Here is a 16,015-nt window from a genome sequence, read left to right as displayed (position 1 = left end):
ACTGATCAGTACACATGCAGATTGTCAGCACAGTGGCTTAAATGAGGGTGGAGAACCAAAAACTCCTCCCCCAAGCTTCACAGCCTGCAGCCCAACATGTTGTGGCATCGTTATGCGAGGAAATGAAGGGCAGTTTCTTGCAACCTCTGGGCCACACAGGCCTCTTGACACATTAATGAAGTGCTGGCAAGAATTCCCAGCCCCACCCTCCCCTCCCACAAAGAAACAGAAGTCTTGGCGCTCGAGACCCAAACTCCTTGCACGTGCTGCATGCTTTGTAGGCACAGTGAATGCTTTCTCTTGGCAACTGTGCCACTATATGATACCCAGAGGATTGCACAGGCTGATCGGCTTTCCGCCCTGCCACTGCCTAAGAAGGTGTTGGCAGTGTTTCTGTGCCAAACCAACTATTCTTGGAACAGCCTCGATTCATTGGGGCTAGGGGAATCTTCAGAGTTAAGTTGGGCTGGAAGGGACAAGGCCATGAGTGACCATCGAGGACAGCGGCTTCCATCAGCCAGCATGATTCTTACAGTCAGGTCTTTTCCTCATGTTTTGCTTTTGCCTCTGAGGTTGCTCTGCGGCAGGGGTGAGAGGGGCTAATTAAATAGTGGAAGATGCATGAGAAGAAAGGTTTAACCACCCTCTTCTCTACTTGCCCCAATCTTCAAGGCAAACAAGCAAGATTGCTAAATAGGCATTGCTGTTGTTTTTATAATAGGGGAGATCATAATCACTGAACTCTTGGGTTCGATCTCCTCCATTTGCTCCAGCAGCCTGAAATGCCCCCTGAAATCCTCTTCCTAGGACAGAGAGGACCTCCTGGAACAGAGAGGAGGGGTATTTTGGGCTGCCTTGGGAAGCAGGAGATAGGAAAATCACAACACATCAGAGGAAGTCCTTACACCTGTGAAAACATTAGTGTGAATCCAAACTCTTGCCAGCTCCACACGTGTATTCCCTAATACAAGGTGGATCTTGGGGGATGAACTATCCACATGCTTCAAGATGTATTTGCACGCAAGAGAAAAGGCTATATGATGTGTTTTGTGAAGGTTTAACCAGAATGATGTACAGCGGCCACCTTGGTGTTGAACACAGATTATCTTGGGGAAAGGTTGGGAACATATCCACGTTGAATCTCAAGCAGACCTAGGTCCTTCCTCTATTTATCCCACACACCTGATATTCATAGGTACACCAACTCTGTGCAATATTTAGCTGACAGCCAGTGTTGTGTAGTAGTTAAAAGTGGTGGACTCTAATCTAGAGAAACGGGTTTGATTCCCCACTCCTCCGCATGAGGAGTGGACTCTAATCTGGTGAACCAGGTTGGTTTCCCTACTCCTACACATGAAGCCTGACCTGGATGGCCCAGGTTAGCCTGATTTCGTCAGATCTCAAACGCTAAGCAGGGTCAGCCCTGGTTAGTATTTGGATGGGAGACCACCAAGGAATACCAGGGTTGCTGTGCAGAGGAAGGCACTGGCAAACCACCTGTTAGTCTCTTGCCATGAAAACCCCAAAAAAGGGATCACCATAAGTCTGCAGCGACTTGATGGCACTTTACACACACACACACATAAAGCCAGCTGGTTCACCTTGGGCTAGTCACAGTCCTCTCCGAACTCTCTCAGCCTCACCTACCTCAAAAGGTGTTTGTTTTGGGGAGAGGAATGAGATTGTATGCTGGTTTGAGACTCCTTAAGGGTAGAGGAAATCAGCATATAAAACCCTACTCTTCTTCTTCTAATAGCGATTACCTGTAGTTGATTGTGTATTGACTGGTCACTCTCTGGAAAAGGCAATAATGCTAGGCACCAGGAAATTGAAGGCAGCAGAAAAATACTCGACATCAGATGGATTGACTCAATCAACGAAGCCATGGCCTTCAGTTTGCAAGACCTGAGCAAGGCTGTTAAGGATAGGATGCTTTGGAGAACATTGATTCATAGGGTCATCATGAATCGGACGTGACCTGATGGCACTTAACACGCACACAGTTATTTGAATCTTTTTTTGCTGTTATATTTGCAGACTTTGTTAGCTGGCTTACTCTGAGATGTATTTTTAAAATATCATTGTAACCCACCTTCAGCCCCTTCAAGGACAAACGCTGGCTAAAATGCCTTTAATAAATACTAAATTGTTTTGACACTTTGACACCGGAATTAAGATCATCTGCTGGGATCTCAGCATTGCCTCGAGCACTTACCATCCTCACAGAGGTTCAGCTTCGAAAGGTTCTTTCCATCAAATGGCTCTTCAAAGATGGATCCATTCTCCCTCTCCCCAAAAGTGTGCATGTACATGGCTTTGTTATCCATCCTGTTGCCTGAGGGTGGCAAAGAGAAATTATCTGGTGAGAAACTGTGTTGTGGGTCTGTTGGTGTACCTTTGACACAAAAAGGCAGAAAATGAACCATTTGAAGTCAGTGAATGTTGGGAGATGCTCTAGACTGGGGGAGGGGAATTGTCATCGAGGGATGCTGCTGAATTCTGCAAGCCCCATTGTTGAATGAAAAAAATCCTGTTTGATTGTGTTCATCTCTGCTGTGATTCAAATTCCTGAGTCTTCCTGTTCATGTCATTTTCTGTTTTGCACGTCAGATTTTTGCAGTTAAAGTTCTGCATTTTTAACATAAAAATGACATGTCAGTTTATGCCATTTAAACATAGCAGGCACTTATTCAAGCAGAGGTTTTCCTACACCATCCAGGCTTCCTTTGTGTTCTTTGCCTACCATCTGGGGGAGCACAAAGTGGTGGGGGCAAGAGATGGTGGCTAGTGGCAGTGGTAAGGTTGCCGGTACCCAGGAGCTGGCTGGAGAACTCCTAATTACAACTGATCTCCAGGCGACAGAGATCAGTTTACCTGGAGAAAATGGCCGCTTTGGAAGGTGGACTCTGCGGCCTTATACCCCCCCCAAAACCAGCTCTTCTCAGGCTCCATTCCCAAAATCTCCCATCCCGGAGATGGCAACCCTAGGCAATGACCTCAGGTAGCTCCCCTGGTTGAACCCCCTCCCTAAATCATATACTCGTTGACCCAGAACCCCAGGTATCTGTTCATCTCTCTCTATCACCCTTCCTCCGAGATCAGGGCAATGAGTCATGGTCCTTCCTCCTCCTTACCTGCCTCACAACACCCCTTTGGGCTATGTTAGGCTGAGGGGCTGTGACTGGCCTGAGCTGAATCATCCAGGCCCCACCAGGAGGCTGGTGACCCTTGTACAAACTAAGGCTTTGTTTCAGTTTTGTGCAGAAGGTCTCTATAGTTTTGAAAAAGGATTTGAAATCAGAGAGAAGGACGGCAGTAACAATCACAAATATGGAAACAGAATAGCTCGTGTACTATGCATCGTGGGGATGAAAGGGAGGAGAACCAAAGCAGACACTAATTTATGACCCATTTGTTTTCAAGAGGCCAGCCTGTCTGCATCTCTGTCTCCCAGTGGGCCTTGCACATCTGTGTGAGATTAGAATGGGAGGCACCCAAAGGAAGGTCATCTCAATTGTCATGCCACACCTCTGGAATTCCTTCCCCAAGGAAACCCACCAGAAACTGCCTGTTTTTTTCAGGAGGCTTGCACAGATTTTCCTTTTCTCTGGGCCCTTGTCAGTCAGCTTCATGGCAGAGTGGGGATTGGAATGGGTTCTGGGCTGCAGCAGCTCAGCAGTAAGGGAAGTGAACTCTATGCATGTTCAGAAGCACTGTCCTCTCCTTCCAGTGTGCACATTCAGAGAAAAACCACCCAAGGCGATAATCTGATAAAATCCAGGGTCCTCCAGTGGCAATCCTCAGCAAAAATGGAACACTAAGAGAGCAGTCTGCAGTTTACATATACCAAACACTGGTCCTGTATTGTCTTCGTCCAGGTTTTCCTAGCAAGCACCATAACCTAAACCTCTTAATGGGAGATGCCAGGGAAATTTCTGCAGGCCAAGTGCATGCCTGTTATGGTGCTATGGGCCTCCAGTTTGGGTTGGGTAATGCCTTCATACCCTGACCTGGATAGCCCCAGGCTATTCATATTTCAGAAGCTAAGCATGGTCAGCCCTGATTAGTATTTGGATGGGTGACCTCCAAGGAATACCAGGGGTGTGATGGAGAGGAAGGCAATGGCAAATCGCCTCTGAACGTATCTTGCCTTGAAAACCCTGTGGCAGTGGTGTCAAATAGGGTTGCCAGGTCCCTCTTCGCCACCGGCAGGAGATTTTGGGGGTGGAGCCTGAGGAGGGTGGGGTTTGGGGAGGGAAGGGACTTCAGTGTTGTGATGATAAAAGGAGGGGAGGGAACCATGGGTGCTCAACCTGGAGCTCCTTGGAGGAACATGATTTTTAGAAGTGACATTAGATAGACAAAAAGTACTTCTTTGCAGAACAGCTACTTAATTATGAAGGGGGGCACATTTCAGAAAAGGGTAAACCCATCAAATGACATACATGACTAAATCCTCCATGGTCTGGAGTAGGATACCAGTAGCCAATGGACAAACAGCAGGGTACACTTTCACGTCTTGCTGGCAGTCAGCATCTTGGACACAGAATAGGGTTGCCAACTGTCAGGAAGTAGCTGGCGATCTCCTGCTAATTCAACTGATCTCCAGCCGATAGAGATCAGTTCACCTGGAGAAAAATGGCCGCTTTGGCAATCGGACTCTATGGCATTGAAGTCCCTCCCCTCCCCAAACCCCACCCTCCTCAGGCTCCGCCCTAAAAATCTCCCGCTGGTGGCGAAGAGGGACCTGGCAACCCTAACACAGAATCCTGGACTCGACTGTTGGCCTGAGCAACTTGGAGGAAGGCCAGGATAAAAATGTAACAGACAGATCTTGGTGTGACCCAGCAGGGGTCTTATTATTATTTTACCCCCCCGCAATGCCAGATATTTGATGGGACCTTTTCCTGTACTGGCTCCCATCTTTAGAAAGGAGCCCTCAGCAGACTGCATAGTGCCTGATCTTCATTTCAGGGGCCAAGCAAAATCTTTCTATTTATTCAGCAACATGATGGCTTAACACACACAAGCCACTGGCTAGCTATTCTGGCCTGCTTTCTTTGTGGCTTCCCACCAACTCCTCTTCTTTCCCAAGGGCAATGGGTTTTTCTTCTGTTCCACTGATTTTATGGCTGCTGGCTTGCAAAGCTGTTCCATTTATTATTATTATTTTTACAATGCAGTCCTAAGGAGAGTTATACCCTTCTACGCCCATTGACTTCAACGGACATAGAAGGGCACAGCTCTGTTTAGGACTGCAGTTAGATTTTTTCCTTCCCAAATACCCAAATATATATCTTGTTGGATTTTATATATGTTGTCTGCCACATCAGATGCCTGACAGCTTACAGGCAACCTATGCACTCCTTAAAATAAGGACACACACATGTGTTATTTGGCCCAGCTTAGGTGCTGTTGAGAAAAGGGCTTTTCCCTCCACTTCCCTACGGCTAGGGTTGCCACGTCCCTGTTTGCAACCGGCGGGAGGTTTTTGGGGTGGAGCCTGAGGAGGGCGGGGTTTGGGGAGGGGAGGGACTTCAATGCCATAGAGTCCAATTGCAAAAACGGCCATTTTCTCCAGATGAACTGATCTCTATTGGCTGGAGATCAGTTGTAATAGCGGGAGATCTCCAGCTACGACCTGGTGGTTGGCAACCCTACCTACGGCATCGTGCTACTTCTGTACACCACCTGGGTTTTTCTCATCTTTTCTCCAGTCTTTTCCAAACCTGCTTTTCTGTGATGTTTGGGGAAAAATTGCAGCAAAGCTGGCTAACCTGTGAGGAGGAAAGTCTAGAGTTGCCCACAAGGCAGCCATTTTGGCTTGCCCAGTCTCTGTGGCGGCCATCCCTCCCCTGTATGTCTCCAGGGGACTTTTTTTTTTTTTTTAAGATTTTTATTTCATTTCAATAAAAGTAGAAACAGAAATAAAAGATAGAAAAATACAGAAAAAACAGAAAACAATATAAAACAACACATAAAAAAAGCAACAGGTTCTGGGTAGTCATACAAAGATTTGATAAAATTACAATAATTTCCAGGGAACTTTTTGAGTTGTTTTTAAAATTAGTAATTGACATATCGATATAAAACCTAGGAAAAAAGCCCCTGGTGGCAGGAACAGCTACCACAGGAACCGGGGCAGGAAAAAGGGCAGTTGCCATGATGCTACATTGGCAGCCACAGTGATGCTCAAACGTCCACAGGAAAGTGTCAGGAAAAGTTTAAACACAGTTGGGCCAGAGCACACCTAAATGGCTTGTGTCACAGAAGAGGATAACACGGACCCTGATGTGGCTGCATTTGCCTCTTTCTTGTGACCCAGAGCAGGGATGAAAGGTTCCCCGCCCTCTCCTCCCACCTCCGCCTTCCCTTTAATCCCAGGTTCCTTTCAACTTCAGTTCACACTCCAGCTTGAGAATTCACTGACTGAATGCCTCTGGGGCGATGACAAAGGCCTCATCCTGGCCCAGCGTAGGCCGCCTCTGATCACCAGTCAGTCCTCACTCCTACACGCTGCAAAGAGGAATTTCAGCTCCTTTAATACCACCGCCCCTCTTCTGCCAGCCAACGATTGACCCAGACAGAAGCAGGCCCAATTTTAGGGGGCAAAGAAGTACCCCAGACTCACATTCCTGGAGTTCAGAGCAAAGCCATGGGGGGGGGGGGGCTGGCGTTGCCATAAAAACGCCATGCCAGACTGGGCAAAGTTGGGGTTTGGCTGCCATCTCCTTGCGGCAGACAGACGTGAAGGCACGTTTGGGCAGCTAGCGCCCGGAAACATCTTCCAAGTGTTGGTCCTCGATAGAAGGAAGCCAGCCACACATTACAAAACAAAGCATGCTCAGGGTTTCGAGCATCACTGCGATGACACATTAAGAGACGTTCTCCCCTGCAGAGGCTGGACAGACATCTGAGAGACACGCTCTAGCTTTGCACTCCCTGCCCTAAACAGACAGTCAAACCAGGTCAGGGATAAGCAACCTTTTTGGCCCAAGCGCAGAAAAATAATGCAGCATCTACCTGTGAAAGTGTGGGTGTGCTGCCATATGGGAGGCAGGGGGGAGAGATGAGCGTGGTACTTGGCCAAATATGGTTGGAGCGAGCCAAGCCCCAGCGGTGCGGCTAGCATCTCAGGGATTTCCTTTGGACTCAACTGGTGGCTGTGCAGCTCTGAAAGGCAATGACTGACACAAGCCCTTGCCTTCTCCCGTTTCTGGTCCTAGTGGTGTTGCCAGAGTGCCTCGGTTGCTTAGGTGGAGATCTGGCCCCAGGTGCCAAGCAAAGTGACCAGGGGTGCTGCTGTCGCCATGTGTGCCAGGAGTTGCCTATCTCTGGCCTTGATGGCTTATTTGGCTCTTTGCAACTCTGTGCTTCTATGACACAGAACAAAAAGGCATGCCGTTTGGATGCAGAATCTGGAGGTCAGAAAGGACTGTATGGCCACCTTAAGCTTGAATCACAGAATCATAGAATCATAAAGTTGGAAGGGACCATCAGGGTCAACTAGTCCAACCCCCTCACAATGCAGGAAATTCACAACTACCTTCCCTGCACACCCCCAGTGACCCCTACTCCATGCCCAGAAGATGGTCAAGATGCCCTCCCTCTCATGATCTGCTTAAGGTCATAGAATCAGCATTGCTGACAGATGACCATCTAGCCTCTGCTTAAAAACCTCCAGGGAAGGAGAGCTCACCACCTCCCAAGGAAGCCTGTTCCACTGAGGAACCGCTCTGTTAGAAAATTCTTCCTAATGTCTAGACGGAAACTCTTTTGATTTAATTTCAACCTGTTGGTTCTGGTCCAACCTTCTGGGGCAACAGAAAACAACTCGGCACCATCCTCTATATGACAGCCCTTCAAGTACTTGAAGATGGTTATCATATCCCCTCTCAGTCTTCTCCTCTTCAGGCTAAACATATCCAGCACCTTCAACCTTTCCTCACAGGACTTGGTTTCCTTTCCTTTTATCCCTTAGAAGCTCCTTGATCAATTGATCTTGAGCAGGACTTGGTTTCCAGAAACCCAAGCCTCCCCCTTCGGATCACCGGCAGGCTGCATCTTCTGCAACCCTGACAGGGATGCTGGAGAGGCCTCTTAGATTGCGTACTCCTCCATCTCCAATTATGCCAAGGTTTTGACTGGTGCACTCAAGCTAGCCCTGTCTCTGACTAAGGAATGCGAACTTTCTTTTCATTCCCATTGTTTTCATGATAGTTGGTATTACTCCCACTTCACCGATGGGCAACTGTGGCTCCCCAAAGCCATGCAGGAAAGTGGTGGGTGACAGTTCTCGGGAGCCAGAGGTGTCCCACATTCCCGTTCAAGCCTCTTCTGCCTGGACACCATGGCCCCCAGTTCTCCCCACCCCCTCAGACTTTCCAATAACAAGGTGTAAATTACTCACCTGCAGGCAGGATCCTTGGAAGTCCAGGTGTTTGTTTCCTTTGCCACCTCTCAGACCCGACCACATAGCATGGTAACAGGAGAGAGAGGGGAAATAAGGGTTCTTCTCATCAATTAATGTCTTCCAAGCCAGAAGAGAGGAAGCAGCCAGCTAGGCATCTCCAGCAAGCCCTTCCCATAGCCAGCCAACTGGGGGATGGCAAAAAATGTTCTGCAGACCTCCCCACTAGACTTCAGATGCCAGAAATACCTCTCACAACATCCTGCAATCAGCCTCTCCAGGCAAAGCTGGGGACTGGGAACTTTCTTCAGCAGACACTCTCCATGCCTGGGGAGCCAATGAGATGTGAAAGGTGCAGGAATCTCCCTGGGAGAGCCAGAGGATCCAAGCTCCAAGAGCTAGATTGTGGTGGTGCGCAAAATGCTCCAGTTGCGCGAAGTCTTTGAAAAGTTTCCTGGAAAAGTGATCTGTGCGGGTGAAACACACAGCCGGGAGACCTGCGCCCTCCAGTGGCCAGATCCCTGAAGTGCGGGCAGTGTTGCATTCCATGTTAAAATCATAAATAAAACGCTCCTGGCGAATTTGTGGTTTTCATGGAGGTCGTCAACATTTAATTGAGCGTGTGGTTGAGTCCCGTGGAAAATAAAAGTGGAAACAGAACCCAGAGCTTTGGTAAAGACGTTTCCATTTTATAGATATAAAGTATAGATCAAAATTAACTAGAACATGAGTTGTTTTTCCATGTTTTTGTCACGATGAGCATCCCAAAAGGGATACATAAAAGGATGAAGAACCCCCTTGAAATCCATAGAACGATCCACTATCTACCAGTCACATCATGCATCAGTTGTAGGATTGCCTGCTTCTAAGTTGGTCACCTTAGTAACAGTTTGACCTGCAGCTAGGGTTGCCAACCTCCAGGGGGTGGCTGGAGATTACAACTAATCTCCAGGCGATGGACAACAGTTCCCCTGGAGAAAAATGACCGCTTTGGCAATTGGACTCTATGGCATTGAAGTCCCTCCCCTCCCCAAACCCCGCCCTCCTCAGGCTCCGCCCCAAAAACCTCCCGCCGGTGGCAAAGAGGGACCTGGCAGCCCTAGCCGGATATGACTTGTCACTTGGTTGGGCTTGGCCATGCCTCGCCAGCCCAGATCAAGAGTGGGGGGGGGCAGCTGCCTCGGTTGGCTCATGGGCCAGATAAGAGCTCTCAAGGATCCAGATCCAGCCCTCAGGACTTAGGTTTGACACCCCTGCCACAGGGTTTTCAAGGCAAAATGGCCGCTTTGGCAACTGGACTCTAGGTAGGTTCATCAATGGCTGTTAGACATGGAATAGGATCCTCCCCAATTTGGAGTTATTGGAGACATTGCTGTGGACACCCTTCATCAGTAGGGTTGCCCGGTAGGGTTGCCAGCCTCCCGGTGGGGCTTGGAGTTCTCCCACAATCACCACTGCTCTTCAGTCTACAGAGATCAGTCCCCCTGGAGAAAATGGCTGCTTTGGAAGATGGACTCAATGGCATCACGTGCCAGCTGTGGTTCCCTCCCCTCCTTAAACCTTGCCCTCCCCAGGCCCCACCCCCCAAATCACCAGAAATTTCCCAAACCAGAGATGGCAAGCCTATGATCAACTCTCACAGTTTCCTTTTCCACCTCTGAACGCAGCCTCTCTTCGGCGTGGAAGCCTGGGAATTCTTACACTGCTGAAAGCACAGCTGTTTATCTCTGACCATAGATGCTGGTTGGCAGGATTTGGCAGCGTTTCTTAGTCTGTGTGGCTGCTGAAATTGAATGTAAAAACCGGAGACGCGGCCTGCTGAGAAACACCTGTATTGCTTCTTTTTTAGAATTAACATTGAATTATGCTTAACGCAAATCACCGAATTTGCAAAATGCACACAAAGGTCGTTTTATTTTAAAATGAAAGCCTTTAAAGGAGCTCTACACATCTTTTTTTCTTGAATTCTAATAGTTTTTATTTGCCTCAACCTGTAGAGATGGGGAAATCACCTGCCAGTTGAAGAGCTCATGTTGCCATCCTCAGTGCCATTCCCCAAACCACCAGACAACAACAGTGGTCCAGGTTTCCCCCATCACCCTTTAAAGACATGGAGTGCAACACCCAGCAGACAAGAAAGGCTGGTGGTCTGTGGGGAAGAGCTTAGACTTCCTTAATTCCTTGCTCATCAGACCACTAGAATGGACTTTCCCATCGGGTGTGAAGCCGCGATACCTTGCTTGCGTATCATTTTCCTAGCTAGTAGTGCCAGTCATTGCTAGCTTTTCCTTGCAGATGCCTCCATTCCAGACCTTGCTCTTTCTTCAGGAAGGTAAATTTAACTCCCCCCTGGGACCCTTTTTATCCTTATGACCAGCCCCTCAAACCTTTGCTTTCTTAGCTCTGAATGTGTTTGGAATTGTGTGTGTGTGTGTTTTTACCCTATTTGCTTACCTTTTAATAAAATTCTTAAAACTTCATCTGCCCAGACATCTCCAGGAATTTGCAAAGCTGGACCTGGCAATCCTAGCTGTGATCCCAGATCCCAGCAGCCATGGTGGTCATGGAGGTCACACCAATTAGAAGAGTGAGAGGAGAAAGACAGAGAGAGGAAGCTTCATCACAGCTCTCTGCTTGCCCTATGGCTAGCTATACCTAGGGTTGCCAGCTCCGTGTTGGGAAATACCTGGAGATTTTTGGGGCGGAGCCTGAGGAGGGCGGGGTTTGGGGAGGGGAGGGACTTCAATGCCATAGAGTCCGGTTGCCAAAGCGGCCGTTTTCTCCAGGGGAACTGATCTCTATCGGCTGGAAATCAGTTGTAACAGCGAGAGATCTCCAGCTACTACCTGGAGGTTGGCAACCTTATTCCCAGCCTCACCTCGTCCCTCCTTCCATTCCACCAGCCAGCTGTGCTGTGCATTGATGCTGAACATCCAGCCAAGGAACTGACAGGTTCTTTCAGCCAGTGAGTGAAGCCCAGTCATCCGGTTCCCTCTGCTGCTTCCGCTATTTGCTTGTAAGGCTGTGCAATCACCAATCAAAGGCCTTTTATGCAGGGATGTTTCCCCGCGGTCACCCCTGCTGACTGCTTCGGGGCTTCTTTTTGATTGATTATGCATGCCTTTTTTGTCCCTCAAAGGTCGCCTCGCTCTCCCTGCTCGTATTTTTTTTTTGAATTTTTTATTTTTTTTAATAATATTACAGTTAATTTCATCATCATTTGTCTTAATATAAAGAGGGAAAAAAACACAAACAGTTCTTATATGTTTATAATACTTTCTGTAACTTCCCCTCCCTCCTCCTCTGTCCATTTAAGATTCTAATACTCCCCTTTGCATTTACTATCTAATTCGTCATGGTTCTTTATATTTAAATTTCGCTAAAAATTTTAGTAATTAAAAATAAACCATTACCTTTGATCTATAAACATTCGAATTAGATCAATACATATACTCTCCCTGCTCGTTTTGCCTGTGTTTTCCGGATGGTGTTTTAGCCAGTATCTAGAAAATGCGGGCAAAACACGTGGGGAGAGCGAGGTGACCTCTGATGGGAAGAAAATGCATACATAGGGCGAAAACGCACGGTCGCTTGAGCCTCCTTTCTTCCCTGTTCCAGCCAGGATCCAGCCAGGATCGAACGCACGAAACGAACGTTCGAGAACGTTCGTGCGTTCGATCCTGGCTGGAACAGGGAAGAAAGGAGGCTCAAGTGACCGTGCGTTTTCGCCCATAATCCAAAGGAAGCCTCTAAGCAGTCGGCGGGGGTGACCGTGGGGAAACGACCCTGCATCAAAGGCCAAAGACTTACCCAACTCAGCCAGAACCAACGTAGCGTTGCCTTGATGTTTGCAAATGCTTTGATCGCAAGAAAATGCTCTAGTGTTTTTCGCTTGCAGCAGGCAAAGTCCCTGTCTGAGGACAAATACAAGTCAGGGCAGGGCGAGGGAAGGAGGAGGTAGCTGAGTTTTGAAGGAGAAAACTGTGTCATTATTGTTAGACGTGTTTCAGAGGAGGGGATCAGGAACTCGGCAGAGCCAGCAGGGGGCGATTGGGGGCCAGCCTGCTTGTTCATTTGAAGCGGAGTCTGAAGCCACCCGCTCAGCTGTGCTACTACACTATGCTCAGAGCATAACCTTGGCTGATCCTTTTGCTTGTCTGTGGATTGTTAGGTATTGAATAATGCATTGCCTTAAATTTCTGAAGGTTGTCTGGAGGCCCCACTTCAAAGAGGATGTGGACCGAATGGAGTGGGTGCAGGGGAGAGCGACAAAGATGATCAGGGGCCTGGAGACCACGTCCTTCGAGGAAAGGCTGAGGGAGTTGGGAATGTTCAATCTGGAGAAGAGGAGGTTGAGGGGGGACATGAGTGCTCCCTTTAAGTATTTGAAGAGCTTTCACTTAGAGGAGGGCAGGGAGCTGTTCCTGTTGGCAGCAGAGGATAGGACTCACAATAATGGGTTAAAGTTTAGGGCAGAAAGGTACCGGCTGGATATTAGGAATTTTTTATTTACAGTAAGAGTTGTTCGACAGTGGAATCAGCTCCCTAGGGAGGTGGTGAGCTCCCCCTCACTGGCCATCTTTAAGCAGAGGCTGGACAAGCACTTGTCAAGGATGTTCTAGGCTGATCCTGCATTGAGCAGGGGGGTTGGACTAGATGGCCTGTATGGGCCAACTCTGTGATATGATTCTATAATTCTAAATGGTAGGCAACGCTAATCCCACCCTGGCCGGTGCCAGAAGTTGGCCAGTTTGGGCAGAGCCACGCATGATTTCTTGGGGCCTGGTCCCATCCCATGAATGAGTTCTGGGAGATTTCCAGGCCTTACCTGGAGGTTAGCAAGCCGAAGCTGCTGGGGCCTGGGCCACCAGTGGCTATACAAGGTAGTAGCCCACCATGGCTGAGAAGTCCCCTGGTACGTTCAATGCCCAGTCTGCCCCTTTCAACCCAAGCCGTATTCCAATAGAGTTAAGGTTGCCAGGTGGTTTGGAATAGTGGGCAATTGCCCACCAATCCATCTGCTGACCGACAGCAAGGAGTGTGCACGTGTGCGGCCATGAGCAATACAATCCCATTGTGCTGCGGTGCTTCCGGAAGTCAACTGGAAGTGATGGGAGTGCGTTGCTCGCGGCCATACATCCCCAAAATCTCCTGCCAGAGGATAGGGGGACCTAGCAACCCTGAGTAGAGTGCATCCATCTGTCCCCTTTGCTTGGGTTGTGGTCTGGGTTTCCACTGGTTCATTTGTTTAGATACTTGTACCACCGCTTTAATCCCCAATGGGGTTGCAAAGCAGCTTACAACATTGCTCTCTCCTTCTTCATTTTAGCCTCCCAACAGCAGCCCTGCAAGATGTTAGGCGGAAAGAGTAGGGTGTCCAATCTCCAGGTGATAGCTGGAGATCTCTTGGAATTACAACTGATCTCCAAGTGACAGAAATCAGTTCACCTGGAGAAAATGGCCGCTTTGGAAGGTGGACTGTATGGCATTATACCCCATTGAAGTCCCTCCCCTCCCCAAATGCAGCCCTCCTCAGGCTCTACCCCAAAAATCTCCAAGCATTTCCCATTCTGGAGCTGACAACCTTAGGAGAGAGTGTGCCTGGCCCAAGGTCACCCAGTGAGTGAGGATTTGAACCTGGTTCTCTCAGATCCTAGTCTGACATTGTAACCATTACACCATGTGGCTGCCTGGAAATAAATTTCTGCAATTTCCCCCAGCAATATCAAGGAGAAGCAGATGCTCCTTTATTTCTTCTAGTGGAAGGTGGGATGGCAACAACTTTTTGTTGGAACATGCAAGTCTCCGCCTCCAGCCATGAAAGAGTTAACTGCTTCTGTGTTAGCCAATAGGGCATCAAGTAAAGCAGCTGATTCTAAAAGAGGGAGCATAACTGACCTTGTGCTATATCTAGGTTCAGTTGTTGTAATAGTTGATTTAGCTTTTCCATAGTGTAGGACTTATATCTAGCATGTTAGTTAAGGAATAAATCTTTAAGTTTAAGCTAACATTAGCGTCTGTTAGTATTTACTCTGCTAAATGTCATGTATAATATCCAACACTTTTCCACCACGGAAGCTCGTGATGACTTTGAGCAGAGAGACATGAAATAAGGAATTGGATCCATTGTGCAAGAACGCCCCCCCCCCTTCCGTCCTTGCCCACCTGTGGCTTCCTTCGCCTGGCCTCAGGTTACACAATTAGTTCGCTCCTGAATAAGGGGTTCTGGAGCTCAAGGTGTACAATAGCAAGATGCTGATGTCTTGACATTTGAAACAGGCTCCATAGGTTTACTAAGGGGCCAGGGCTCTACCGTATCCTGGCTCTGTTGACTTCCTTCCCCAAGTCAGCTTTTCAGTTCCATCCAGAGTCTGTCCCCCTGCGTCTTCTCTGTGGACTGTTGTGAGGCTCATCCTCGTATTTCAATATTGTGGTTTTTCATTTTAAGCTCCCTCAGGCAGGACCCTGAAGAGGCAGCATAGAAATATTCTAAATAAATAAATATAACGAGGCCGCCAAATGGGTTCAGATTCTGGGATTTTATGTGCTTTTATGATTCTGGCTTTTATTGGCTTTTTTTTTTTTAATGGTGGTTAATTTTACTAATGTTACATTTTATGATGTTATCTTTTTAAAAATTTTTTTGAGCTGTCTCAAACAGGTCCCTGAAGAGGGGGGCATAAATTTTTTTTAAGATGAGGCAGGGGCCAATGCTGGTGAATTCTGAGGAACAGCGGGCGCTTCCTAAAATTGTGTCCCTGAGACAGGGTTGCTAGCTCTGGGTTAGGAACTACCTGGAGATTTTGGGGGTGGAGCCTGAGGAGGGCGGGGTTTGGAGAGGGGAGGGGCTTCAATGCCATAGAGTCCAATTGCCAAAGCGGCCATTTTTCTCCAGGTGAACTGATCTCTCTCGCCTGGAGATCTGTTGTAGTAGCAGGAGATCACCAGCCACCACCTGGAGGTTAAGGAGAAAAAAGACACCTCTGTACTATTATCAGGAGGATGAGAAAACCAGTACAGGAGCAATGCTGCTAACAATGCCAATATATTATAGCTACATATATACTTTACAGTATGTGGTAATGAAACCACCAACAACACATACATTCAGTACAACAGTTCACGCCACTTGAGTCCTTACCAGGAGTGGAAGGAACTCAGCATCTTACCCCTCTGGGGAAGTATTATGCACTTTATTCTGGAAAAGGTTATTCTTTGCAACCTGATATCATGGATGTTGATATAGGATTGCATGCATTGCATCTTTTGAAGAACTGATGAAGAACTGAGCCCTCGTGCTCCAAAACGATCGTATTCTCCTTGACTGTTCATCTTGCAGCATCTGTTTTGAGAAAAGACTAAGATAATTACTTCAAAGGACTTATTTGATACTTACCAGATGGAATTCAAATGAGCTGTGGAAATTTTGTACATCCACTGTTGTACTGAATGTATGTGCTGTTGGTGGTTTCATTACCACATACTGTAAAGTGTATATGTAGCTATAATATATTGGCATTGTTAGCAGCATTGCTCCTGTACTGTTTTTCTCAACCACCTGGAGGTTGGCAACCGTAGCCTGAGGCCACCACCCCATTCCACCTC

The 16,015-nt window shown here is 47.9% G+C and overlaps 1 protein-coding gene across 1 annotated transcript in view; it reads right to left on the bottom strand.

The window, feature by feature from the left end:
* The window catches only part of SCARA5 (scavenger receptor class A member 5), a 105,642-nt gene extending 103,311 nt beyond the window's left edge, over positions 1-2,331 (bottom strand). The window contains exon 1 of the mRNA XM_056852731.1: positions 2,216-2,331. Coding sequence (XP_056708709.1) covers positions 2,216-2,327 — 112 coding nt within the window. The 5' untranslated portion in view covers positions 2,328-2,331. The remainder of the gene's footprint in view (positions 1-2,215) is intronic.
* Positions 2,332-16,015: the final 13,684 nt, after the last annotated feature.

The sequence above is a fragment of the Euleptes europaea genome, chromosome 7, assembly GCF_029931775.1.
Source record: "Euleptes europaea isolate rEulEur1 chromosome 7, rEulEur1.hap1, whole genome shotgun sequence".
In the NCBI taxonomy this organism is placed as follows: Eukaryota; Metazoa; Chordata; class Lepidosauria; order Squamata; family Sphaerodactylidae; genus Euleptes; species Euleptes europaea.
This window is presented reverse-complemented; position numbering and strand designations above follow the sequence as displayed.